The 27,692-nt window shown below is 38.1% G+C and overlaps 2 protein-coding genes across 2 annotated transcripts in view; both read left to right on the forward strand.

Moving 5' to 3' along the window:
- The first annotated feature begins 5 nt into the window (after window positions 1–5).
- LOC145500707 (small ribosomal subunit protein uS11) lies at window positions 6–11,408 on the forward strand. Its single transcript, XM_081480231.1, has 7 exons — window positions 6–27; window positions 168–231; window positions 319–407; window positions 7,907–7,961; window positions 8,681–8,787; window positions 9,602–9,678; window positions 11,267–11,408. The coding sequence occupies exons 2-7, from the start codon at window positions 169–171 to the stop codon at window positions 11,332–11,334; spliced, it is 459 nt and encodes a 152-aa protein (XP_081336357.1). The 5' UTR covers window positions 6–27; window position 168; the 3' UTR covers window positions 11,335–11,408.
- A 15,157-nt stretch (window positions 11,409–26,565) lies between these two features.
- Window positions 26,566–27,692, forward strand: part of LOC145500673 (MAM and LDL-receptor class A domain-containing protein 2-like) — a 107,482-nt gene continuing 106,355 nt past the window's right edge. The window contains exon 1 of the mRNA XM_081480198.1: window positions 26,566–26,689. The gene's annotated coding sequence lies outside the window, so the exon portion shown is untranslated. The remainder of the gene's footprint in view (window positions 26,690–27,692) is intronic.

The following is a 27,692-nucleotide window of genomic DNA, read 5'->3' on the forward strand; positions in this document are numbered from 1 at the left end:
TCTTAGCACTTTCTGCGAAGCCTTCAGGTTCGTGAAGATAAATTTGTGAGAGAATCTCGTCAATCTTGTCCTTAAATCCGAACAATCCACTTCTTAAAAGTCATCAAATAAATACACTGTGATTCAAAAACATGACTGTGTCATTATTTTTCTTTATTTGGTTATAGTATGGCTCCTAGGAAGGGTCAAAAACAACCAGGTGGAGAACAGAACATTTCTCTTGGTCCTCAGGTAAAGTTGCGTTGTAAATTAGTGAGAAGGAAATTTAAGAACCCTCTTTGCTGAGGTTAGACTTCAGTTGACTGTTTTCAATTTCAGGCCAGTGAAGGTGAGGATGTTTTCGCTGTTGCCCATATCTTCGCTTCGTTCAACGACACATTCGTCCATATCACTGATCTGTCTGGAAAGTGAGTCAAGTTGCTTATTTCTTTTCTCCATAATCTAATTGTTTTACCATTCATGAAGCCTGTGTTTATTATTATACAAGTTGTAGAAAGTTCCATGAAAATATTCCATGAAAAATGAATATTTATGTATTTTCTTTTTTAAAAAAATCCATTGTCCAGTTGTACTATACACTACACATTTTAGTAGTTCCTACACATGCACTGCACACGGGACGACATGGAATATTGTCCTGTAATTGTTCACTAGATAGATGGGTCTTTTATTTAAGAACCTGCTAGTTATGTTCTAAGCTCATATCTACCTAAGCTGCGTTGGGGAGAACTGCTGAACAAACCAAACAGTTTCTAGTTTCTAATGAAACTGTTATCCTGGGATTGTGGGGAAATGAAAGTCTTACAGTACCGCTCAAAAGTAAGTTACCACCTCTCGTCTCGTTTCTTGCGAGACAAGTCTCGCTTCTCTCGAGATGTTTCTCGTTTCTCGCGAGACGTGTCTCGTTTCTCTTGAGAATCACTGAAGCGTTTAGTATGGCATACAGTACCGGTCAAAGGGATTGCAGCACCTACACACGTGTAAAATGCGTGTAGTCTGCATGTAGTATTCGTGGACAGTGCGTGGATGGTATGTACGTGCAGTGTTCCAGTTAATTTTTTTTGGCAAGGGGTCATGTAATTTTTCAGGGGGGTTACACAAAGTAGGTCTACCTGGCTAACCAGAGCTGCAGCACAACGCAAAGCTAAAGGGGTGGGTTGGGGGTGGGGGGTTGTTGGGCAAACAGATAAAGGATTTACTTTCGGGATTTTAAAAATGTCTGACACTTGATACCTCAGAATGCTATCCGTTAACGTGATCTCTCTTTCCTCTCTAACATTACCTGAATATAACAGTAATGATCACTATGACCATTCCATCATTCAACAATATTATTTTTGCAAAAGAGAAGAAATATTTCGCTTATATTATATGACGATTTTCCTTTTTCAGTTCATGTGAAAAGAACGTATTTATATCGGATCGGTTAGCAGCAGAAACGAAAATCACCTCAACATGACATGTGCAGAATGAATGAATGAATGAATGAACTCTGGTCATTTTGAAGTGAAATAAGTACAACTGTAAAAACATTGTTACAGAACAAACTTACCCTTGTCTACGCCATCCTTGGATCGTTTTTTGCCAGACACTGAACAAAGATTGCTGTTTTGTTCGCTTCATTTTGAGGAAAATGATTTCCTGTTGCCGGGTTTGCGTGTTTGGGCCGTCACATCGGCCGTCACATCGGCCGTCACGGCTTGATTCTCACGTGAAAATATATTTGGACTTGACATTCCCGCCGAGGCGCGTAAGCGGTAATGCGAGCAGGAGACTTTGCTGAACTCTAAGAGAAAAATAATTTTTCCCCTCTTCCTTTACTTTAAGATTAACTTGTCAATATCAAGAAAGTTGAAAGGTATCGCTTGTTTAATTCATGAAAAGTATCGTAAAACAACAATAAATATTATCAAGCTTCCATGATTAGTCAGGCGTGACTTCAGAAAATGACCTTATACAGACAAAAACAAGAACTTAAAGTGGTTTTTTACAGACCCGATTTTTGGCAGATTATATACAGTAGTTCTAAGGATTAAATGACGAACTCTCTCCAAAATTTTCAATGATAGTTGGCCTGTTGGAGTCCGGCTGCTTTTCATGTAACATTTTGGAATTTTGTTTACAAGGAAACGAAATTCGATCGGGGAAGAAATTGATCACGTGCTAGGTAACCAAGGAGAAAATCACACAAGGTCTTGAGCCTTAGTGAGATCATTGAACTGTATTTATTTTATCCTGAACTAACAAGTATGGAAATTATCAATACCACAGCAAGGCAATTTTTTATTTCTGGGGCACATTCTCCTTTATTTGCTAAATTAAAAGAGGGCCAAATGATTTGCAAGTCAAGTCGCCTTTGGAATTTTGTTGAGTCATTTTTTCAAACTTCTTTTCCTTGGTATCTTGTATTACAGTATTTTTTTTTCCGATCGTTTTTCATTAGAAACTTCACCCTTTTATTTACTTTTGTTTTCTTTCATAATTATAGTACTTTAATTTATATGAGTACTTTAGTCGATTTTCCTTTTCGTCAGTGTCCGGTCAGGTAGCGGTTGCCGTCGGGTTTTTGACCTGAGACCCGTCTCTTATCTGGAACACTGTACGTGTAATTACACGCATGTAAAATTTACTGATCTAGTAGTTACACACATTTGCGTGTAATTTTACGCAAATGCGTGTATTTTATTTGGAGCAAGAAACCTTTGTTATTCATACACGCAGTTGCGTGTATTTTGCAAAACAAAAAGCCACCACTAACTTGTATTTTAAACACCCGTCTTTCAATGTTCGTAACAAAAAGTAAATTTAAAAGCCAACAAGCATTGCTAAATTACTGGACTAGCCCGAGCACCTATCAAACAAATACTCTTTCTTAATCTGTAGCAGTCCGCACTTCTTCTTAACATCAAAACTTAATTCTTAAAGATCTCTGAGCTTTCGTTTACATTAAAACATGTATGACGTACGTCGCAACGTAATGTTTACCCACGCAAGAGATGTCATTTTCAACTCCTGTTCCTTCGATAACAATGAAACAGGGATTCAAACAGAAACTCGCGGATTCTCTCTTCATCTTAAACGGTGAAGAATCAAAATTTTTCTTTTAACAAAATCTAAGCGAATTCGTTAATTTTCAATTCATCAGATTCATGTAAACCTGCAATGTTTACACCCGGTTCGTTCGATTATTTGTTCAGCTTAAATTACAATACATTCCACTCAGACCACCAATACGCTAAGTTTGAGAAAAACATTGGGATTTTCATCCGCGTGTCAAGTCCAGTTGACAGATTGTCGTGTATCTGTATATGTATTCGCGTATGCAATAAAATGAAGCAGTAACTAATTTCAAAACAACTCTCGCACTGCACAGGATTTCAGCCTGGGGTAGACTTTGGTCACATGCTAGGCAACGCTTTTCAAGAAACAGATTGAATTTCATTTTTATCAGATCAAAACAATGTTTTCAGATAGAAAACATTTACTTCTGAGCTATTAATGGCGAATCTTCAAAGGATTTTTAAACTTAAAGAAGGATAACTGATGTTTAAAAATTAACTGAAAATCTCAAGTGAAATAATGTGTTTTGCTGTTATTTCGTGTCTGTCAAGCCTCAGTTCGTCAGTCGCTGGCGCCCTTGTTGTTTCTCACGAAAAGAAAAAAAACATGACGGGAAAAGGTTTTGAATACCGGTCAACTCCGAATGCTTTGGAGTACGAAATATTTTTAATGAATCTTCGAATTGGTTTAAAGTACACTGATTGCTGTAATTTAAAATTGACATTGACATTATATGTTTATGTTCTGTTATCTCAGTGAATCCTAGCTAGCATGCCTGCCTGCAGCTGGTGCTGCGTGTTGAAACTACAACAGAAACATACTTTTACTGTAAAGTGGTAAGCCAGTTTAATGAAACTGGTCGATTCTATCGGAAACGTTTGATGACTAGAAGCAAGAAGGCGAAAGACTAAACTGTATCGCAGTGCAGTCCAGTACGGTAAATGTTACACAGTAAATGTTTTGTTTTCATTACACACACTTAATGAATTCCAGTTGAACGACTGCATGTAATATCACGTTTACTGTGTGTAATTACATGCATGTAATTACACGCATTTTCGTGTATTTACGTGTAAGGTGCGTGGAAGGTGCATGGACACTGCATGTAATGTGTGCGTAGTACACACGCTTAACACATGTGTAATGCAGAGTCCCTCTGACCGGTACTGTATATTACATGCAAGAAACCAGACATGTGTAACAATTGCTGGTCTGCAGTTTGCTGGCAAAAATGATGGGACCATCCAACATAAGATGTGCATCGATCGTGCACTCAATTCATATCGAATAAATATCAAACGTTTGTAGTGATAATTATTAGGCACTGAATTTGGGTCGTCTGAGAACACGAATTTTTTTAACCACAATTTATGAAGGAAAGGAAATAGTTCATAGACATAGCCGAGTAAGGTTTTATGTCTCCATAAACTACAGTACAGCTCAAAAATAATGTAGGCGCAAGAACTTCTTTTGGCGTCCGTAAGCTGGCAACTTGCGCTTGGATCCTGCAAGATGCAAAAACTTCTTTGCAGTTAGAAGTTAAACCACAAGAACTTCCTTGCGGTAGGATTTTCAAACTGCAAGAACTTCTTTGTGCTAACATCTTAGTACGCCAATATCCATATCAAGACAGGGTAAACCCAAGACGGTACTTGCTAAGGCGCTAGGAACGGTTGAATTTATATTTTCTAGCGCCGGCACTTACTGTTGAAAGTATTATAGCGACAACAGCTGTGACAAGTGCTTAACTCTTGACAGTTTAAACCCTAAAGCTCAGTTCAGACAACTAACTTTTCGTGAGTCGAACTTAAGGTGGCTGAACACAGTTTTTGATACATGTGTTTCATTCACCATTTTCTCTCAAACCCTTGATCCTTTGGTAGGAGGCAAGTTAACAACACAAAGCTCGGTTTTTTGATAGTTAAGCTGACGTATATGCCGTTGCCATGGCAACATGAATAAATATAAAATGGCCTTTAAAATCAGTTTTGTTTATTTGCAGAAAATCTCGTCGTTAGATTTTCTGTATAATTTGCGTGCAACAAGATTGTAACGATCCCCACAAGTCAACACTACTTTAATAATAATTTAACGGAGAGATCTTTAATTATCCCTTCTTGAAGGTTTACTGGAATATCTAGAATTTCCTTTGTTTAAGTTCAAATTTTTTTCAATACTCCAGTTACTTATTTCCTAAAGTATTTTCGTGCCAAATTTCATGAAATTCTAATGAGTGGTTCTCGAGAAATAAGTGTATTTCCGAGAGTGCAATTTTTCATTCAATCACAATTTTTTGACTTACTACGCATGCTCTGCATTTAACTGGGTTCTTTCGGTAACAAAGAGAATTGCTGGGTTCTTTGCATTGTTACCTTTTCTAACATACCTTTGTAATAAAAGACTAAAGCCACCAATACACTGCGTTCAATTATAGAGAAAAATAGCACAGATAGTGCGGGTGTTGAGTAAATGAAATGATCGCTCTATAGATGGCATGTTTGTTTTTTGCAATCCTTGTGCGCGCGCTGAATTGCATCAGCAAAAGCGCGTGCAAAAACTGTATTCGGCCACCTTAATTTGCATTTGGACCGACCCAAATTATGAAACGTACCGGGAGTGCTCATCAGAGCTGAAACAAAATATCTGCTCCGCAGGGCATAGTGTGCTCACTGGTATTCTATTGCACTGGCATGAAACTTGCAGGAAAGCCCACTTCAAAACAACAGTTAATTCAGACCTTTCAAACAGCCTAAGAAATAGTAATGAACAGATGCACGTTTGATGAAACTTTGAATTCTTTGATCAGAGTGAGCTGCTGTTTACATGTTCTACAAAGTATTTATATCCATCAAAATGTAAACAAATATAGCCGAAGCTCACCTGTATCGACGGACAAACAAATCGTCGACCACTACGTATATGGCTACCATTACACAAGAGGTCTTGGGAAGTTTCTCAATGATGTGACTAATATTAAGTTCTAAAGTGTAAGCCATATTAAGTCTAAACCCTGTTAAATTCATTCTTGGGTAGAGGTTTCATTCGCAAATAAATCTTCAATAGATTTTATCACTGACGGTGGGAAGATTTTGGTCACATGCTAAGCAACCTGTGAATCAAGAGTGTTTACAGACTGCGAAATTCACAGTATTTCCCAAGACCATCAACAAAATCGACGATATATATTCATTGGGTTGCAAGGAAGGCCTCACCAAAGTTATGAAAATTGTGAAAATCACGAAATTTACAAAAACTGTGAAATTTACTATATTTTGCAAGACCATGGACAAAATGTACGATATTTATTCGTTGGGTTGCAAGGAAGGCCTCACCAAAGTTACGGAAGTTGCGAAACTCCATTTATGTCCAGGATTGAACGCAGTGACAAATTTTACAAATTTTACGATATTTTGTTTGAGTTTCAAATTCAACAAATTTTGTGATTTTTCGTTCAACTCTACAAGATTTACAAAAATTCGCTGCCTCAACGATTTTTCAGCACATGGCGAAATCCACCAGCAAGCACCAGCTTGCGGATTTTACAAAATTGACAAAATTTGCGATTTTTTGCTAACTTTGCGATTTTCGTTAAGTCATTGCCAAATTCGCATTTTTTTTGTACTTCTTTGTAATGCAAATTCCACCTACCAGTGCTGGCTTGTGGATTTTACAAAATTTGCAATTTTTTGCAATTAACATGACACAAAAAGACTGCCAAAGATGTCAAACATGTTTCTGTTCTCTCTGGGACGAAAAATATGCCATTACCGCATACATGTAACACATAACAAAGATAACAAGCTGTATGTTGCTCTCGTAGATTTTGTCGATGGTCTTGAGAATTATTTCAAATTTTGCAGTTTTTGTAACTGTGTTCAATACTGGACATTACTCATGTCCCGGAGTCCCAGACCCATGGTGTGGTAGCGGTGCGAAATGAATGAGCTTATTTGAAATGGCTGTCCAGAATGGCCCGTGTGGCAAAGGTTTAAAAAACAACATATTTACTGGGAAGTAGCTTCCAAGTGTAACCCAGATTTTAAAACAAGCACAGGACTATGCATGCATGACAAAAGCGTGACTTTTTCACCCATCACTAATGTTTGAAACATTATGCAAATTCAAGGCATCACAACAACATGATTGTTATCTTACTTGGTCAAGCTCAGTGCATGCTGTCTTAAAAGATTCCATTCAATGCGATTCTCTTTGAAATAAAAGGAATGCACAAGGCAAACTTATGAGATTTTGGTGTTCAGAAAATGCGAGAATCTCCGGTTCTAAGACTGATAAATTCAGTTTTTCACAAACTGGCCTGTATTCGCAGACTTCGCAGGCTACAAAGTTGGCAAAGAAATTGTTGACTTAGTGATCGTGATCACAGTTTACTAACAACATGTAGATTGGGTGGCCAAACTCTACATGTTATTTCATGAACACTACATTTTGACTAACAACTGTACTAATCACATTTAGGAGGTGGTTTGGTGATAGAGAATAGAAATCTTACACTGTGTTATTTGAGTTTAACCCCAACCCTTTATATAAAGTGCCTTTCAGTGATAAGAAACCCTCTCTGAGGTTGTTGTTCTGTTAGAAGCTAGCAACCTGCTATTGCTGTTGTGTAATCAAGATGACCATTAGCTTAGAAATTTGAAAGTGACCTAAAACCTAAGAGGACAATCTTAAAATTATGTCTGCTTACTCTAAAAAGACATGATAGTCCTGGCTCTGTCAATATTTATTTGGAACTGTTTTTTTTTTTTGTTATTAGTGCCTTTATTCAAGTCAGTATCTCGTAGATTTCAATTACACTTGCCTGATGTGTGTATTTTATTTTCAACAGGGAAACAGTTGTAAGAGTAACTGGAGGGATGAAAGTTAAAGCTGATCGTGATGAGGTAGGATATCAATATAATTGTCTTCTGCAAAATGTGGAAGTATTTTCCACATATAAACAACTAGCTGGACCAAAATTCACCTGTGCACTATAATCTCTCCCAGAGGCAAGCAGTGATGTCTTTAATATACGCTGAATTACAGTGATAAGAAACACTCTCTGAGCTTGCTTTGGGAAACCCAATTATTCATGTCATGGCTATTTTGCATTTTTGGTATTTCAAGGCTGCCAAATATCCCATCTATAATATTCTTTCTTTTATCCTATTGAACTTAATTTGGGTGTGCAACAGGACTACATGCTGTCCAATTTGGAAATAATTTGATGAAACAAATTCAGAAAACTGACAAAATTGGACAAGTCAGTAGTCTTTGTCAAGATTTTCCCAGTCACTGTGATGTAATACAGTTCATTCATGGGTTTTACTCCACAGAAATAAGTCTTGTCCTCCTCAGTATAATGTCAGAAATTCAACCACTAACAGGCCTTGATTTCTGGGCACAATATTTGGGTGGTCATATTGGTGCATTATTAAATAAGAGAATCACTCTGACTTTTCTCTGTCGCAAAAGAAAGTTTTAAAATCAACAAGGTAGTCATTAGGCAGGTTTCTAGTCAGCATTCCAATACAATCAAGCTTTGTTAATGTTTTGATACATATCAAGGTGACTGTATCAGTTACAGATGTATATTGACAGTTTATACTTCATTCTTTCCAAGGCCTCCCCGTATGCTGCAATGTTGGCTGCTCAAGATGTGGCTGTTAGGTGCAAAGAGATTGGTATCACTGCCTTGCACATCAAGCTGAGAGCAACTGGAGGAAATAGGTTTGTCAATGTTTGTCAGTTTATTTCACTGTTTCAAATTACCTTGTTCAAATGATCATCATTGATAGTGGTCCAGTGCTCAAAATTAAAAGAAAACCATGTTGTCCCTATTTCAAAAGCGGGCAACCAAACCCATTAATTTGGTTGCCCTGATGAATTCTTGGTTGCCCATTAGAAAAAGCTACACATTTAAGTGCACTACTAAAAAAGACATTTATTTTTGTCTCCTTAGTAAAGAAATAAAGAATTTGAGAACAATAATGGTAACAATCCTGCCTTTATTTACACGCCGTGTAGAATCACATCGCATTCAAGCTTGAAGTAATCCCATAGTTCTTAGTGTGAGCCAATGGTTTTCACAGGAGTCTGGGTTTAAGTTGTGGCATATTCAAAATGACGTCTTTGATTTTGATCGCCACCAGACATGAAACTATATGTTTCTCTTACATTTTTGTACCTGACAATGTTTTATACAATTTACAGATATCCAAAACACAGGAAAATGTTTCGCTGAGGCAAATTAATTATTATTAACTTCACACTATTGGGCATTGACAATACAAAACCGTCACGTAAGTTGGGCACTGTTAATGATGAATTTATTCTCTGTTTTTGGCTGGGTTGTCCATTGTTTTTTTCCTTGGGCAACCAGCCTCTTGGTTTTACCAAAAATTGGTTGCCCGGTCAACTTTTTGGTCATCTTGGACAGCTGGACAACCGCTAATTTCGAGCACTGATAGTCTGTCATGAGAAAACCGTATGTTCGGCAATTTTTGGATTATACTCCTGTAAAGATTGTGTGTTTTGATTTTAGAACTAAGACCCCTGGCCCTGGTGCTCAGTCTGCCCTCAGAGCTCTTGCCCGATCAGGGATGAAGATTGGACGCATTGGTAAGACAAATTGTACTTGAGTGAAAGATATTCAGTTCACTCCTAAGTCAAGAAATAGCCTGACTGTGCCACAGCTGAGTTTAGTCTATTTTATTAAATGTTACCAAATGTGCTCGCTATGAAACTAAATTTGGTAAAGAAATTCTCATGCTCATGCCATCATTATGTCAAAAGCTCATGCTAGTTCTGTGTTACTTTTATATTTCACTCAATTTGGTGGCCATTTTGTTATTTATATCTAAAATTTGGCTAAGATCCGTGACATAGTTCCTTCTACACTGGTCACATACATGTAGTGCTGCACAGCCCTGTATAGTAACCTGAAGAGGATGCGTTGAACTTTCACCTGCCAGTGACAACCAGTAGATTTCTGTAAGAGTACACTGTCATCTTCTGCAATTTTCCTTTTTTTTTTTTTTTTGGTTTATTGTCATTTTTTCTGCTGAGGCAAAGAAGCCTGCAAAGAAAGATATGTTTGTTTCATCATGTACCTTTCCCAAACACTGCATCTAGTTTATAAACAAGTTGTTTACTTTGATCATGAAAATGTAAATTCTCATGCTTGTACTATCATTATGTCAAAAGCTCGTGCTAGTTCTGTGTTTCTATTGCGTTTTAGTATAAATCTACTAGTGTTCCATCACAATTGGTATTCTCTGATTGGGTACACTACTCACTATCTATTCTGTGATAGATAGTAAGTAGCATAGCAGTGTGCCCTTGTTAACAGAATGATGGCCACTTCTTGGCGTTTTCAAAGTGTCTGTGAAGAGGAATTAGATAAAGTTTTGAACGACTAGTAGATTTATACCAAAACAATTAGATTATTCACTCTCAATTTCTATGCGTGAAAGTTGACTCGGGCTCTGCTCTCATCAACTATCGCATGATAGAAATCTTGAGCTCATAATCTAATTGCTTATTAAAAGAATTCTACTAGTATACTAATGCAAATGCTGCAATCTGATTGGCTGAGCTACTCGTATGCTATCAGCCATTAGAATGCAGTAGCTGTCGGTCGTCCACAAAATGCGACGTTTTTATCGTTTTTCCGAAGTTTTGGAAGAAAGTTTACATGTAAATGGATAATTATACCCCTGAGAAGACAAAGAGAATTACATAAACGGGTTCTTGACTTTAAAAACTTGAAATTATTGAAAAACTGGTGCGTGCACGTAAACAACTGCAAATTTACCAAGGACAATTCAATACGTGCGATTCTATTAAAGCGTTAAGTTCAATAATGCGTCGAAAAATATTTGGAAACCATTATTTGCGTTAATTTAAGTTAGAATTCTACTAAAACAATTAGATTATTCGCTCTCGATTTCTATGAGGCAATAGTTGATTCGGCCTTCTGCCTCATCAACTATCACCTCATAGAAATCTCGAGCTCATAATGTAATTGTTAAATAGAAATGCGATTTTAAACCAATCATTACACGTATTTTCTTTGGGCTATTTTCTAAGACTCTACAGAAAAGTCAGATAGTTTTTTTCTCCTGTCTTTGGTTATTGTAAGTTGAACATGATTTGGTTAATAGTAACAGGTTAACTGACTTAATGTCTTTTTGAATTTTGCTAACAGAGGATGTTACTCCAATACCATCAGACAGTACAAGAAGGAAGGGTGGTCGTCGTGGCCGACGTCTGTAAATTTTGTACTCGTAAAAACCAGAAATACAATAAAAAATTTACCGTCAACATGGAGTGTTTCTGCAACCTCGTTCCAAGGGTCTCTCATCTAACCACCCCCCTGTTCTTGCAAAAATCTCTTTTCATATATAAAAAAATTAAATGTTGATTGGTTATGTTGCTCAATAAGCTTAGCTACAACTATTAACTTGAATGAAACAAATATACGCAATAAACATAATAGGCTTAAAAATCCCAGCTGGTGATGGGCAAACCAGTTAGCTATTTACAAGCATGACTGAGAGGTGCACAAGAGTCTACCGAGAAACAACTCCAGCTTAGTGTGTGAACCCATGCCCTCCAGATTTATATCCAGCACCCTAATCATTCAGGCGTACTTTTTGTTTCTTGATATGAACCACACTACAAAGCAAGCTCCATTCACCATACTTGGTCTGCCTTCCAAAGTCTCTGTTTACAGTATGCTCTTTGCAGCTAAGCCATCACGTGACCTATTTTTCATAAAATTATGGGCTATAACTTAACGAATGCCAGAAATGCACAAAGCATGTCGAAAATATCAAAATGGCCAAGTTTGAGGCCCCCATAATTAAAGAATGAGATTTTGACAGTCTGAATTTTTAAAAGAATAAGAACATATGTATGGAAAAAGTTGTGGGAGAGCAAGGCCTTGCTCTCCAGCAACATCTTCCATACAAATCCTCTAAATTTTCCGAAAATTCAAGCGGTTGGTAAACTTACTCTTTAACGCCTGGGGCCTCAAACTTGGCCATTTTGGTATTTTCGATGCGCTCTTTCCATTTCTGGCATTCTTCAAGTTATACCCCATAATATAAAAATTTTCTTGGAAAAATTTGGTCACGTGACCCCAGCTGCAAAGGGCCTATTTGTCTCTTCTTTTTTATTGTGTCGTATGGTGTACCCTTGTGACTCTCCTCTCCTCTCTCTCAGTTTTCTTCCCACAGTGTATAATAAAGGGCTCTTTAACTGGTATGAGTTTCCATTTCCAAGTATCCTGTTTAGTCTCGTTGCCAACTTTTCTCCAGGACGCAAAGCATCTAGTAACTTATCCCGAACGAAATAAATCATTGCCGTTATCGGCAGGCGTCTTAAAATGAAGAATTTCAACACTTAATTTCAAACTATTTCATTGTTTTCTAAAGGAAAACAAATGCTCCGCAAGATGACCGCTCGAAAACTCTGTCTTATTAACCGACAAAGGTTTGATAACGCTAAGAAATACCCCTTTAAGAATATTTACCCAGATAACAGTGGCGGATCCAGACCCTGAGCTAAGCGGAGGGGGGGGGGGGGGGGTGGTTTTTTTTGCTTGCCCTGCCATTTTTTCTTCCTTCTGCGATTTGTCTGCTTGTCTGCTTTTTACCCAAAATGGGGGGGGGGGGGGGGGGGAGCCTTGATATTGTTCATGTTCATTAGTGCCACTGTGCTTATCTTACCATTTCTCATACAGTCGAACCTCCCGTAAACGACCACTCAAAATGTCAAGCCTAGGCAGTCGCTTTAGGGAGGTGGTCGCTTACAAGAGCTTAGACATTGGGTCAAAAATTGCCTGATTAGCATATGGTAACTGCAGAGACTTACCTTGGTTTCAAGAAAACCATCCTGTACTTCCCATTGAGACATTTCCATCACTTGTTCTACCTAGGAATGTGATAATGTTACAACACTTTATCCAATTTCCGCTCTATTACGACTATTATTTGTGAAGTGGTCGCTTACGGAGGTTAAAAAAAAAAAATTTCAACTTTAGCTCTAAAAGTGGTCGCGGTCGCTTGCGAGAGGTGGTCGCCTACAAGAGGTTCCAAATTTTGTGATTTGACTTGGTAACTTATGGTATTTCAGAAAACTGGTCGCTGAGGAGAGGCGGTCGCAACCAGAGGTTAGACTGTAGTTGCAAAGAAAAGTAAAATGGACATTTGGAAAGTCGGTTTGGATTTAAGTTTGTTCGTTAATCCCAGTAGGCGACTTCGAGTTAATTACCCTGCGTCTCTGTTTCAAAAGGAGTACTTGAGTAAAACCTTTCATATGAAAATGACAACTTGATTTGTGTGAAAATGAATCTGTAGGGGAAATATAGATTTAGCCTAGCCTAAAAGCGGAGCTCCTGATTACTAAGCACTTAATGACTGGCCCCAAGGGAAACAGTGAGTTTTGTTTCCCCGAGACCCACTTTATTAGATCCATTTTGAAATCGCACAATTTTATCGCCTTAATTTTTAGACTTTTGGTGTATTGTTCCAGTAGCCGGTTTGTTAAAAAAAAAAAAGCGGAACCGGAAACGGCTTTACGTCTCATTTAGTATGCAAAACGATGTCATGTGACGAAAACTCATCCGAGCATGACAAAGAAACAAGCGGTTTTGAAGTCAGAAGGAAAATAGTCTGGTTCAGGTATAAAAGTTCAATTCTCGTCGCTTGAATCAATGATGGAAGGTCTTTCTTTCTTCTGTGGTTGAGGCTGAGACTTTTCATTGTCTTTGGAGAAGGAATTTGAGGGTGCATCCTGCGTAATTCTGCGATGGATTTCTTTTGAGTTGTGAAACTCCCTCGAGTGCACGATGCCCAGTGGATGGTACGTTTTTTTCTTTCATACCGTTTAATGGCATGATTTTAAGGGAGTCCAGCTCGTTATCATCTCCGTTTCTTTTTGTAACCTCGGCGAAGGACTCAATACTCAGGACCTTGTCAAGTTCTTGCGGCGCCATTTGTTTCAAGATATTTCCAAGATGGCGGGACTAACACCAGCTTCGTAAGACGTTCATTCATTCACTGTTTTGTGGAGCGGGGTGTATTTTGACTATGTTTATTCACAGCGACAGAGTCGAGCTCTTTTGTTGCTTCGTTTGAAACTACCAGAAACCTGGAAACATCTATCTTCTTGAGATGGCCCTGAATTTGTTGTTGTGTGGTTTTCGTTTGTTTATGTTTTACTGGACTCGGTATCATACGGATTTTGAGCAGATGTTGAAGAAAAATCGCCAAAATATTCATCAAAATGGACACTGAAAGTTGGAAACTTCCATAAAAGTAGGTCTTCAGCCTAAAGGAGCTCATAATCGTCATTCAGAAACTAGTTAATTAAATTTGTCAATTTTTTTGGAAAAAAAGCTACAATGACAACAAAGTTTTGGCAATAGTAGTTGCTAAATTCTCCACACAATGGCTTTTTGCCTTTCATTTTCCTGAAATTTTATTCTTTACTTTAAACTAATATTGAAATCTGATTTGTTGTTTTGTTTTACTGTCCCATTCTCAATGGCTGAGAAAAAGATGCGATTTAGAGCAAAAAATAGTGCGATTCGTGAATAAATCGCACCACTCAGAGCCAATCAGATTGCAAGGATAGCCAGTGATTTCAAAATGGATTTAATAAAGATGCTAATCGTATCTGTAACAAAATTCTCGATCGTGATTGGTTCTTTGCGCGGCTATTTGTCAAGTAATCAGCGCGCGATCACCTGGGCGTCCAATTTCAGGTATCCAATTTGTACTTTTTGTAGTTGGAGTCCTGATTGGTTATCGATGCGAGGTATTTAGCGTGGAAAACGTAATCGTGGCACGTCTTTTACTTTCGCACATTGAAACCCGATATAGTTTTTTTGTATGCCTTACTTGTGAAAGATAGTCACGAGCAGCAACATTAGTAAATCCACAAAACAGGTAGTTAGGAGTTCCTGTCAGATTGAGATCAAAATTTACCAAACACTGTAAACTCAACATCAGTTTCGTCTAGAGATTGAGGAAGACGTTTCCGCTTGCAAGAACAAGTGCTTGGCAAAGAAGAAAGGTAACCTTTTTCATTTTGTTACGCTTAAAATAGGCTATGCGAGTCAAGCTTCGCGAGCCACTTATCGTCTTGCTACCACACGGGGGGAAACGACAATACATGTATTTTGTGTGATGATCGCCGGTAGCCTCTGTACTCTTGGAATCTTGCACCGTAATCTGCATGCAGACTTACATACTATTTGCTTTGTTTCACACCAGACTTTTCCGTGTGAAGCAAAGAGAACAGCTAACGTATCGCAAAGTTCAAACAACTTTAACTTCACAAATTCATCTCTGCGAGTTACTCCGGCAAAGTAAATAGCAATTTGATGAAAGCTTTAATTGTTAAGAATTGAATAGCGCTGGATCGCTACACTAGTTTGTTGCCTCATTTCCGCATACTTCGCGCTTTTCGCTATTTCCTTCCATAAAACACGGTTAGCGAGTTCAAATGTTCCCTCTGTGTACCTTTTCGTATGCCCAAGTTTGTCCTTAAGTCTCAAATCAGAATGTGTTCTTTTAGTCTTAATTTGCGGAAAAATGAGTTGAGTAGCCATTCTCTAACACTGGACGATTGTCAAAAGCTTTGGGTTTTATTTTTCGCTTTTCCCCGAAATGACAAAATATTTATCAGTTACATTGTATACCATGAAATACTAAACCTGCGACTAAAACTGCGAAGTTTTCAACTTTTCAGAAGCAAACTTTCGTGGAGTAGAGTAAGATTTGGGCGATTAATTCTTCTCGTTTTTCTCAGTTTTAACGAAAACAATATTGAAAGATACGTATGGTAGCTGCTCGCTAACAAAGCAGGTGGGCTTGAATATATAAAGAACTTCGGAAAAAAAACTGACTATTCAACTGAACTCTTGTCCATAAAATAATTGGCTTGTAAAAAAATCTTTCCTCACTATTGTACTCTCACTATTTCTGTTGTAGTCTCGCTGCTATTTAAAATAAGCTGTCATACATAGGAAGGAATCGTAGTCCTTTTGGCTTGATTTATTTCCAAAAGCAATTTTATAGCATTTGTGTTTGGGGAAAAAAAACATCGCAAATTCAAAGTAATGTAATCTGATTGATGCGCAATAAATTCGCAAATTTTACGTACAGGATGTCCCAAGTCAATTGACAAGATCGAATTCCCGGCCTAGAGCAAAGCGAGGAAAGTCATACAAAGACTTACGACTGAGGAAACCTCAATAGTTCATTGGAAAGTATTGATTGCCTTTATTTTACTTATTGTTTGCGTAAAATGTCCAACTCTATAGTGAGACTCGAAAGAGTTCGGATCTGGAGGTGGGACTGAACGTACTGAATCTTGTTTCTGAACAAGTTTATGTCGAATATAAAAGACTGTGGTCAAATTCTTGTTTTTCTTTACTTTTGAGAACTTTTGTTTACAAGACCCACCTGTAGTTCTTTATTTTCTGTAGGAAATTTTAAGTTTAACCATCCATGGTTTCACAGAAGTCAATTAAACTCGTTCCGAAACCGAAACTCGCTACAAAATGAAATTGCGTGCGACGTGTGTTCGGCGAGTGCGCCAGGCGTCACATTCATGTCCCTAGTAGCTGCAAGGGTAGATCACACACCGGAAAAGATAATGCTACTCTTGTTGCTGCTAAATCGCTATCCGGTGAGTAAGTGTTGTAAAACAAACTATGCTATCATCACCGGATAGTGATTCAGCGGTGACAGCGTTATCAACCCTTCCAACAATTAGGGCCTGACTTGGTACAATCAGTTACAGGTGTAATGTCATAGGCAGAATCTGGACATAGAAACCGAAACAAACAAAATAAAAAAGACGGGAAACCGTAATTGTATTTCCCCGTTGTCAGTCAAGGCCATCTGTAGCTTGTGTCCAGGGCGCGGCTCTCGGTTAATAGAGCTAGATGAATGTGTCGTTCGTTGGCAAGGAATTCTTTATGCAAGAAAGATATCTTTGACGCCGAATGAACAGAGCAGAACCAGTCTCATTTACATTTGAACAACTGGCAATAAAAACAACAGGTGTAACGTTATCAGCACATTTTTGTGGTTTGCCAAAAATGTCTACTCCTTATTTCGTTTATTTTGACGAGCAAAGTAAGTGTTAACACAACAATCGCATCCTAACTTTGGTTGTTCGAAAGGTGGATATATAACGCTAGCCGAGGAGGGCGTAAGGGGGGTCCGAAAACCGCAAAACCGCGTAAAAAACGTAAAAAACCGCAATACCGCATGGAAATTTACCAAAATACCGAAACCGTAGTTGCAAATGTGCTACGGTGCCGCCATCATTACTTCTAGTTCGCCATTCCATTAGAAGTACGACCTTATTGTAGTTTGACAAAAGTGTACGTTAATGTTAAATGATCATCGCACTCATAAAATAATACTGTAATAATTGACACACGTCCGTGGGACTGACTTCGTTATGCTGCTGTGAAACTAATATAAGTGCGCTCGCGCACGGACGAATACCGCTGAGTTACCCAATTGAAAAACATCGATGTTTACGACTTCAGCACTGGAAAGCACTGGAATGTTACTCAACACGAGCTTTCCGCGACTTTATTGTTTGGTGAAAATTCGTCAAGGTGCTAGTTTTCAAGCTCAAATATCCCGAATACGAGTTCGGAACATCCATTTTATGTCGCAATTCGACTGAATCAAGCTTAAATTTCGTTTAAAATTTTCCAAGAAGAATTTTGAATGACCCGAAGATAACGTAGTCAGCCCCATTAAGTGTTCAGTGAAGCAAACGATTGTTGACGCGTATAACTCTCTAGAAGCGAGTTCTTGCTCCCAGAAGAAACGTCGCCGAGCGTCCAATCTCTCCTTGAAGTAACATCGTCTCTTCCCGACCATCCTCGTAACCACTTCTTCTTGCTCAGCAGACATTGTCCCGCACGAGGCCCTGGCAAATACCGTGGGAAATCCGAGCGAAATATTCCCAGCCCGGAAAGTCAACAAGTTGACGTATCATTGGATAAAATGGTTTTAAATCATACCAATTATTAACTGGAAAAAGCAGAAATTACAAACAGCAAAGCTTGCTTACACAACAATGGTCCCTTGCAAAACACAAACAAAAAGTCATCGGAAGCGTCAGGATCCGAGTAATAACTGTCATAACTGGAAAGCGCAGACAGCTGCAGACTGTTTTTTACCGATTACCGCGATCGAAAATTTATGAAAACCGCAAACCGCTCAGTCTTATAAAACCGCAATACCGCAGGTTAAAATAAAGATTTCCGCAAAACCGCATCACCGCAAACCCTTACGCCCCCCTCCTATCCACTGGGTAAATCACAACGGGGGCCTGGCTTTAGGCATTTCGCAGGCTTTGATTGTTGATGGCAAAACTTTAGGGAAGTTGTCGTATGTAGGGAAAAATGTATCCTGTCCTTTAAATTCCTTATGAACAACCATTGACGTCACTACAACTGAGGAAGTTGTTTTCACTGACCTCTTCGAAAAAGAGTGCAAGTTAAATAAAAGTTTATACTTTGCTCTATCCCAAACCTAGTCGTGTACATGTGGAATCTAAGAACACAACATGTCCGACCTGTGCCAGCAGAAACTCAAGTCAGTTTGGAGCTGGTCTTTTTACCGACAATTTGGCTTCAAATATCCTTTCTTTTCTCAGCTGGAAAAGACTCATGTTCTCGACCTCTTACAACAAGGAAACGTTTTTAAGTTTCCAATGGCAAAAGGAAATTGATGACACAATGACACAAAGTTTCATTTTCGTTGTTCGTGTTGCGTTTATCTCCCTAGTTGAGCCGTTTTTGTCATCTTCTCCACTCTATATCGACTGGCGGCCTCGACTTGCCTCATGAGTTTTGAATCTTCCCGAAAAAGAAAGTTACCGCCTACAAAGACAATTCTTTGAGAATGTAACATAAATTTAGCTCCTTGATCCTTCTGGATCTCGAAAGTTTCGAATGTCACTATTAAATCAGTGAAGAGAGAAGCTCTTTACAAGCTGTGGCCAATAACGATAAAAACTTTATCTAAGTGTCAAGCCATGTAGCCTGGGAGAAACCCATACTAATAAGGGGACACAGACTAATACAAAATACAACACTTTAATAGAAGATTAAAGACGTCTATGTCTTTTTTCTATAACATTCGATGCCATGAGGAATTTGACTCAAAAATGCCATTAAGTCTTATTTTTCTACACGTTTTATAACATCCTACGCTAACTTGGAGAACAATTTAAGTATTTCCTTTCTGGCAAATATCTCCATTCACTCACTGACCTCTATTTAGCGATATCGGAACAGCCAGCGTTCTGCCAACTACTTCCCGCATTTTATCACAGAAGGAAGAAGCTATATCCAATTATTTTTAAACAGTGGTGGTGTGAACAAGTGCAATATCGGTTACAGGAAATTACATGATAGGCCTGTCTATAAATATTTTTTTATCTGAATATGCAATCAGGTAATATGGTAGAAATCTGCGTTTCTTGTTTGTTCAGACACGCTTAAGAGTCCCTGTCCATAAAAATGGAAAATAACTCGGCAAGGATCGAAAATTCGATTTCGCTCATATTTTTATGGTAGATAGGCTAGGGCATGACAAAAACTACTGGATAGTTTTTTTGGCAAAATATCCTTTTATTTCAAAGAAATATGCAAATTACCAAATACCGTTAAAATCGTCATTTGACGCACCATTTTATTAAACAAGTTTGAGAGCCTCGCACGCAAAACCACATCATTCTTCCGTCTTCAAAACACTCAAATATTTTTGTGCAATGTTTAAATGTGTACTGGGTTGATTTTAGGGAATGTTGCGTTGTCTTTTTGGGTGCACAATAATTAAATTTCGAAGACATGTATTTCATTCACTTAAAAGTACTTCGTGAATATAATTAATTTTCACCATGTGCGAAACCTTCAAATGGACCAAGCTTCTGGTGGTTGAATTGCAGAAGGATGGTCTACAGATTCCTGTAAAAATTTCTTTGGGCAAATGCTTGTGAGCGACGTGAGAGCTTTTCAAAGTACGTCAAAAATGCAAATATTTGACCATCCGTCGTCAAATTTCAATTTACGGGTTAGACGTATATTTTAGCATGCGCCACATGACTTGACCCATGTTAAGCTGAAATAGACACAGAGCTGATAATTTCGAAATGTTCTAACCTTATTTGCTGCAAAAGGCAGGTCCAAAGCCGATTTGACGTGTTTCTAGTCGATCTCTCACCATTTGTCGCACATAAAGCATATGTTCGCTTTTGTTTACACAAGGTTAACGTCCGATGTACATCGCCTACTGTCAACCTATTATTGGTCGAATACTATGAATCTGTGACCATCTTTCTGCGCATATGAACATCACTGCATCAAAGTCTAAAACGGCTGAGACATTTGTAGATAGTTGCTCGCTTTGCGGTGCGCCAAAATATTGCGTTTGATCGATTGCTGACCATTGCTGATAAGCGTGTCGGCGCAGCACAATCTTAAAGCCGTTATTGTTCGTCACGCAGTGCTGTCACGGCATATGCTGCACATTTTGATCTATTTTGTATAGAGTACTCTCAGCATAAGTGAAACAATTTAATCATTGTTCTTCTGTTTTTTCATATATATAATAATATATGTGGAAGTCTGCGTTTCGATTTTTCCGTAGTACAGTGCTCGATACATTAAAGTAGAGCGCAATATATATATTGAAAATAGAAAAAAACTACACTTTCATCCCGACAAGCCTGTTTCGTGATCGCTCACTCTTCAGGGGATTTTAATGATAAGAATATTCAAAACCATCGGTTAAATACTATAAAAGTTACATAATTACTGCTGCAGAAAATTTAAATTTAAATTTAAATGTTTAAATGTTTAGTTGTTACGTAGTAACGCTTTGTTTCTGTGGCGGCAAGACGATACAAGTTCGTTACGTTTGTTAAGTGATGATAGGTCAGGTCGACAGATGATTAAAAATTTCTCTTTGAGACAGAGATTGCATCTTTTACTTGAGCTGTTGTAGGATGAGCTAGATGAAATGATACGCCATGAAATAGAGTGGTTAATGTTGCTGTCTTTAAGAGTCCAGACGTGTTTGCTGAGTTCGGTAGAGTTCCTGTGTTTTGCGTGACGGAATGATGCAACATTAACCACTCTATTTCATGGCGTATCATTTCATCTAGCTCATCCTACAACAGCTCAAGTAAAAGATGCAATCTCTGTCTCAAAGAGAAATTTTTAATCATCTGTCGACCTGACCTATCATCACTTAACAAACGTAACGAACTTGTATCGTCTTGCCGCCACAGAAACAAAGCGTTACTACGTAACAACTAAACATTTAAACATTTAAATTTAAATTTAAATTTTCTGCAGCAGTAATTATGTAACTTTTATAGTATTTAACCGATGGTTTTGAATATTCTTATCATTAAAATCCCCTGAAGAGTGAGCGATCACGAAACAGGCTTGTCGGGATGAAAGTGTAGTTTTTTTCTATTTTCAATATATATAATAATATATGTGTATATTTATATAATCATATTCTATAGTGTACGTGGCCTCAGTCCATATCACGTTTGTTGTACGTTCCGATGTTTCAGACAACAGCTGATAAAGCTAGTACCTGTACTCACTAGAATTTTAAGAAAATCGCCATAAAAAAGTTATAGATTAATGAAGCAAGAACTAGCTGAAATAAAAATAGGAAATCACAACGTGTCTAATTCGTGAGAAAAACAGACTAAATTTAATTAGTAATTACGTGAGTAAATAGCCCTGGCCATGCCATTTTGTTTGGCGTATCAGTTGTTTGCTTAGTGGCGAGGCATTGGTATGTAACAGAAAATAGAGGACTGTTGTCAATACAGTCCAAAATTATCGTCAGTAAAATATTGTAAATAAAACACCTATTGACCGGTTACCTCCGCGGCCATCATTTGGTCATTCCGATAAGGGTTTCATTATTGTCTTTACCCCTATTAAGCGACCACCCAAAATTTAAGAACTTTGTTTTGGAAAGGGCGATGGCAGATAAGAGTCTGAAATTGAAGGTGCATTACGAGTGACAATTCAAACACACGTCTATCATGATTGTATTGAATTGACTCCATGTTCACCAAGAAATTTATAGCCCGATAATGAAAAATTAAATATTCAAGGTACACCAACCTCTATTTAAGCGGCTAGCCCCATTAAGCGGTCGCCACCCATTTCCCCGGGGGTAGCCCACTGTATTACATGTAAACCAAAAATAATTGCATAGCGCGAAAAGACCTAGGTATGAGTTTAGCGTTACAGTATTACGCAGGGGCATGTAGGTAGCGGTGGTCGAGTAAAAGATAACAACAGGGGCAATGGTAAATTATTCATTCTTTTCATTTCTTAATTTAATCTCTTCCTACTCAACACGATTGCGTGCTCCCAGTGATTCCAAGCCTTACGGAGCCTTACGTATCAGGATAGAAATTGTCCCACCCCTACCCCCTAAAATGGGATGACAGAATTGCGTGACGAACAAGGAACCGCTGCAAGCAAGGAATCAAGCCATCAAACCATGATGATCAAACGTAATATTTTGGTGTAGTGCAAAGCAAGCAACTATCTACAAATGATTTAGCCGTTTTTGACTCAGATGCAGTGGTGATCATATGTGTCGAACGAGGGTCACAGATTCATGGTATTCGACCGTTATTGACAGTTGGCGATGTACATCGGACGTTATGTAAACAAAAGCAAACTTCTGCTTTATGTGCGACGAATGGTGATAGAAACACGTCAAATCGGCTTTGGACCTGCCTTTTGCAGCAAATAAGGTTAGAACATTTCGAAATTATCAGCTCTGTGTCTATTTCAACTTAACATAGGTCAAGTCATGTGGCGCATGCTAAAATATACGTCTAACCCGTAAATTGAAATTTGACGACGGATGGTCAAATATTTGCATTTTTGACGTACTTTGAAAAGCTCTCACGTCGCTCACAATCATTTGCCCAAAGAAATTTTTACAGGAATCTGTAGACCATCCTTCTGCAATTCAACCACCAGAAGCTTGGTCCATTTGAAGGTTTCGCACATGGTGAAAATTAATTATATTCACGAAGTACTTTTAAGTGAATGAAATACATGTCTTCGAAATTTAATTATTGTGCACCCAAAAAGACAACGCAACATTCCCTAAAATCAACCCAGTACACATTTAAACATTGCACAAAAATATTTGAGTGTTTTGAAGACGGAAGAATGATGTGGTTTTGCGTGCGAGGCTCTCAAACTTGTTTAATAAAATGGTGCGTCAAATGACGATTTTAACGGTATTTGGTAATTTGCATATTTCTTTGAAATAAAAGGATATTTTGCCAAAAAAACTATCCAGTAGTTTTCGTCATGCCCTAGCCTATCTACCATAAGAATATGAGCGAAATCGAATTTTCGACCCTTGCCGCGAAATTAAGAATTTGTCTGATTTTTACGGGCAGGCACTCTTAATATATATATTTTTTCTAGCCTCTTCTTATACAAAGCATGAACATGACGAAAGCATATACGCACGTAACGTTTTCCGTTTTATGTCTATTTGGATGTCACTAAGATAACTTTAAAAAAAAGAAAAATTATTTTTTTTTAATTACGGCAACTAAAGAGGGCACTAGATCCATAATGGTCTATTTATGGTTGTCTACGTTTTGATAGACAATACTAGGAAAGAATTTCACTGTTCAATAATCATTTGCCCAGTCATGCTCCCAAGTTAGAAGACATGGCAAATATTGCCATTGTTGACCATTGTTTTTTCGAGTTGAAATACTGTACATTTCACTTTTTTATTGTCACGCTAAATCAGATCACTTGTTCGTTTTCCATGCTTTGATCTGAGTTCATCCTTTGTTCGAATGTGTCTTTATGCAGGCGCTGGAGATCCTGAAAATTATACAATGGTCACTCACTTTTCTTTCTGAGCACATGTGGTTGATCCTTAAACACCGAAGTCTCCCGCGGAGAAAAATAGTATTGCTATCATATGAATACCGCAAGCGATATCAAGTATAGTCAGATCGAGTCTATTTGTTTTTAATAAGGTGTTATTTACTTCAATATACGGTTTTCAAAAGGTTCGGTCATCGTATTCGAATTATTGGACATCCAACGCAACCGAAGTAAATATATCAGTCAAAAATAACGCACGAGTATGATATATCATAATTATACGAAAAAAAAAACTGTTTTTGATGTATTTTCTCTGATCACGATGAATGATCAAGAAGAAGGTGTCGTAAAGGGAAGCTTTAAACGTGTTAACCATAGTTAAAAGAGGGGAATAGTTATGAAGCCTGGCAAACATCAAAGGAGCAAACAAAGATGCCAAGATTTATGTTGGAAGGTCCACGACCGTGCACAATCTTTTGTTTTTCGCCCATACACTATGCATGAATTACATAATCAGAGCATTTCTGTTGGTTAGTTGCTCGGTCAATAGTAAACAACTATTGTGTTTTGTGCACGGTCAAGGCCAAAAAAAGACAACAAAAACATACAACAAAGAACTTTGTCTAGTTTCATGACCATTCACCTTTATTAACTATGTGTTAACTAAACGTTCAAAAGGAAAAATCTATAAACACGGCAAGCAGTGGCAGCTGGACTATGGGCCATTACAAAGATTACCCTCCTCCGCTTCCGACCACGTAGCTGAAAGCTGAAACATGAAACACACGAATTGCGTGCCCTTGGTACGGGTGATGTTACCATGAAAACACACTTGTACAGAAGTAGGTGTTGAAGTTGCCACGAGAATAAACTTGCACTGAAGTATGTATTGAAGATGTTTTGTTACAGGCCACTTGAAGAGGAGCCTCTTGCTGTATTGGTCCGACAATATTAATTATTAATTTTTCTCGCAGAAGATTTTAGTGTCGAAAGCAAGGGACGTATACTAAATGAAATATGGCGCACCATAAACGTGAACCCGCTGTTAGCAGTTTCTGCCATCCGACGACTTACTAACCTCAATTTAATGGTAAACTCAGTTTTGATATTTTTATTGTTACAGTAAGGACACTCGAACCATGAACACTTGATATTCTATTGCACAATTTTGGCGACTACAAAATGACGACTCGTCATATAATTAATCGGTGCATGATTAATTAGCCTTTTTAGACTTTGTAACATCATTAAATACTCTTCAGTTAATAAGAGGATTATTCTATAGCCGGCGGGCAGACGTTTTCTATTTCCTTTTCCCGCGCGAAAGGAAATAGTAGAATTCTCCATGCTGGCTATCATTCTTCAGCCGGCCACTCAGCTGTGGTCTATTGGAAAAGTTGTCCTCATAAACGTATTCTATTTACTTGAGGATTCTAAATTTCTAGACTTGGTTTAGGGAATGTACCTCAGTCTTTTTTAAGAACATTTTGGCATAAGAACGTCGAGTATGAAAAACCAAAACTAAGAACATGCTAAGAGTGTACCAAACTGGATAGTTCAAAGTTTCGAAACAGTCAACCTTGGCGTCAAAATAGTAATTAGATCTCTAAGAACAGTTTTCTTATCACTATTTCTGCGGTTAACGCAACTTTGTATTCAACGATTCAATCGTGATGTTCTGAGTAATACTTCCTTATTTTAAAGTACTTTACAAATACCGATAAAAAGTTTAAACTTGCCAAAAGAATTTATACTACATCACAGCGGAGTTTCACTTGACTAATCCGATCGACGGTTTGCCGAGAACTTTCATTGTTTAATTAGAGTTTCACAATGCTAACCTACTTGGCTACGTTTGAAGTGGGCTACTTTTTAGGCATTTACTAATAGCCGTTAAATTTTATTCCAGGCGTCGCTTTACTTCGGCCGGGGGGTCGCTATATTACTTTCTGAACTAGAGTCGATGCGAACGAAACTTGGTGACCATTGCTCTCCAGTTGCAACTTGCCTGCAACTGGGGCGATAACTTTCCACAATGGAAAAGTTAACTTTGACTTTATTAAACTATAAGAAACCCCTGATTTAAAATTCCACTATTTCAGACATCGAATATTTTAGACATTGTAATGCCATCAGGCTCGATTTCCTGAGCCATTCTCCCGCCAACGTCGCTTGACTAATTATAGACATTCGGTAAGTCACCTGATACCTGTGAAGTTTATAATTTAAATTGATTCTGTCTGTTTTTTGACATCACAAGACAAAAGCAAAGAAAGTGCTTTGGATTCATTTTAAAACAGTACTTAAACGAAATGCTGTTTGGTTTAGAACTGTTTGACGAAGATAATTCAAACAGAGCTGGATTGAAAGGAAAAGATATGCATCGACAAACACAAACTAAACTTGTTAATAGCACTGGTAATAAAACTGAAACCAGAGCATGCATTTTATTTACTGTCATCCAATATGATTGGTTATATGTTTCCATAAGCGAATGATTGACATCCATTGTAATGCCTGGGGATCTTTGCACAGCTCTTCCGTGCCAGCCTCTGAGCTCTCGTTGCCAGATCTTGGCACAAACTGCTCGACTTCCTCTTCTGTAGCAGTCAGAAGAATTTCCGCCACTGATTCATGTAGCGAGGTTTTTTAACACTGTTGGACATCCACAAGGTATGGTTTTTAGAGCAGTTAACTTTTCGCTGTCCTTTTGCTTTGCAACTGCACTTAGTTTACGCGGTGCCTTGCACGGCCGTGCGAGTTGTCGCTGAGGTGTCTTTCAGTACTCAGGTCATCGTATAATAGAAACAAGCAATATTACGGCGAATTCGGTGCTGCTGTTTTCTTTCGCAATCAGCTAATAGGTAGCTAACTCCTTAAAGTCGCCTTGTAATGCAGTTTCCATTCTTGAGTTATGCAGATGTTAGAAGCTCCATTAAACCCCTACTAATCCGTAACACAACATTAGGGAGGTGTGAGAACTCGATTTCGGAACTCGGGATTTCGGCATTTGGCTCTGAAATTTACGTAAACGGCATGGAAAACGTTGAAGATAGCTATTTCTATAGTTATGATCCTGTTTCGATCGCCAGACTGTAAAAACAAAAAGAAATTCAACGTTTTAAACTGGAACCAGCTTTCACCTGGTACAACATGGAATTTTTGAGGAGCCCGCACTGCATGTTGAATACAGTACTTTTTGTGCAATGCAACATGCGAAACGAGGCTAATTTTGCTCGATCTGAAATATTTCGACTGGTACATCCGTCAAAAATCCCGCGAATTTTATTTATAGACAAAACTCAGTTTCTGTCTCTATAAATTTGAAAAAAGTGATTTTTTACGCTGTTATGGCGCGTGGTTCTACAGTAAATTATGTAACGCCCCCATACCCATTTCACTATAATTTTGGACATTCAATTGGGTTTTGAATTTTTGCTATGACACGGAAATTCAATTGAATTAAATCAATTTGGGTTGCGAATTTTTGATGAAACTTTCTCAAAAGCCACTAAACTAAAAAGCTCACACATTAGGTAGGTAGGTTGCCTATATTTATTCACGATATGTGATGCGCCCTGACAACGGGGGACTGCGTAAGTGTGTTTGATATAAGGCTTCTGCAGTGCATAAGCACAACGCTTACGTTAATTTTGTTCCGTTCAATATCAAAAGA

This window comes from Orbicella franksi, chromosome 10 (genome assembly GCF_964199315.1).
Source record: "Orbicella franksi chromosome 10, jaOrbFran1.1, whole genome shotgun sequence".
NCBI classification, from domain to species: domain Eukaryota; kingdom Metazoa; phylum Cnidaria; class Anthozoa; order Scleractinia; family Merulinidae; genus Orbicella; species Orbicella franksi.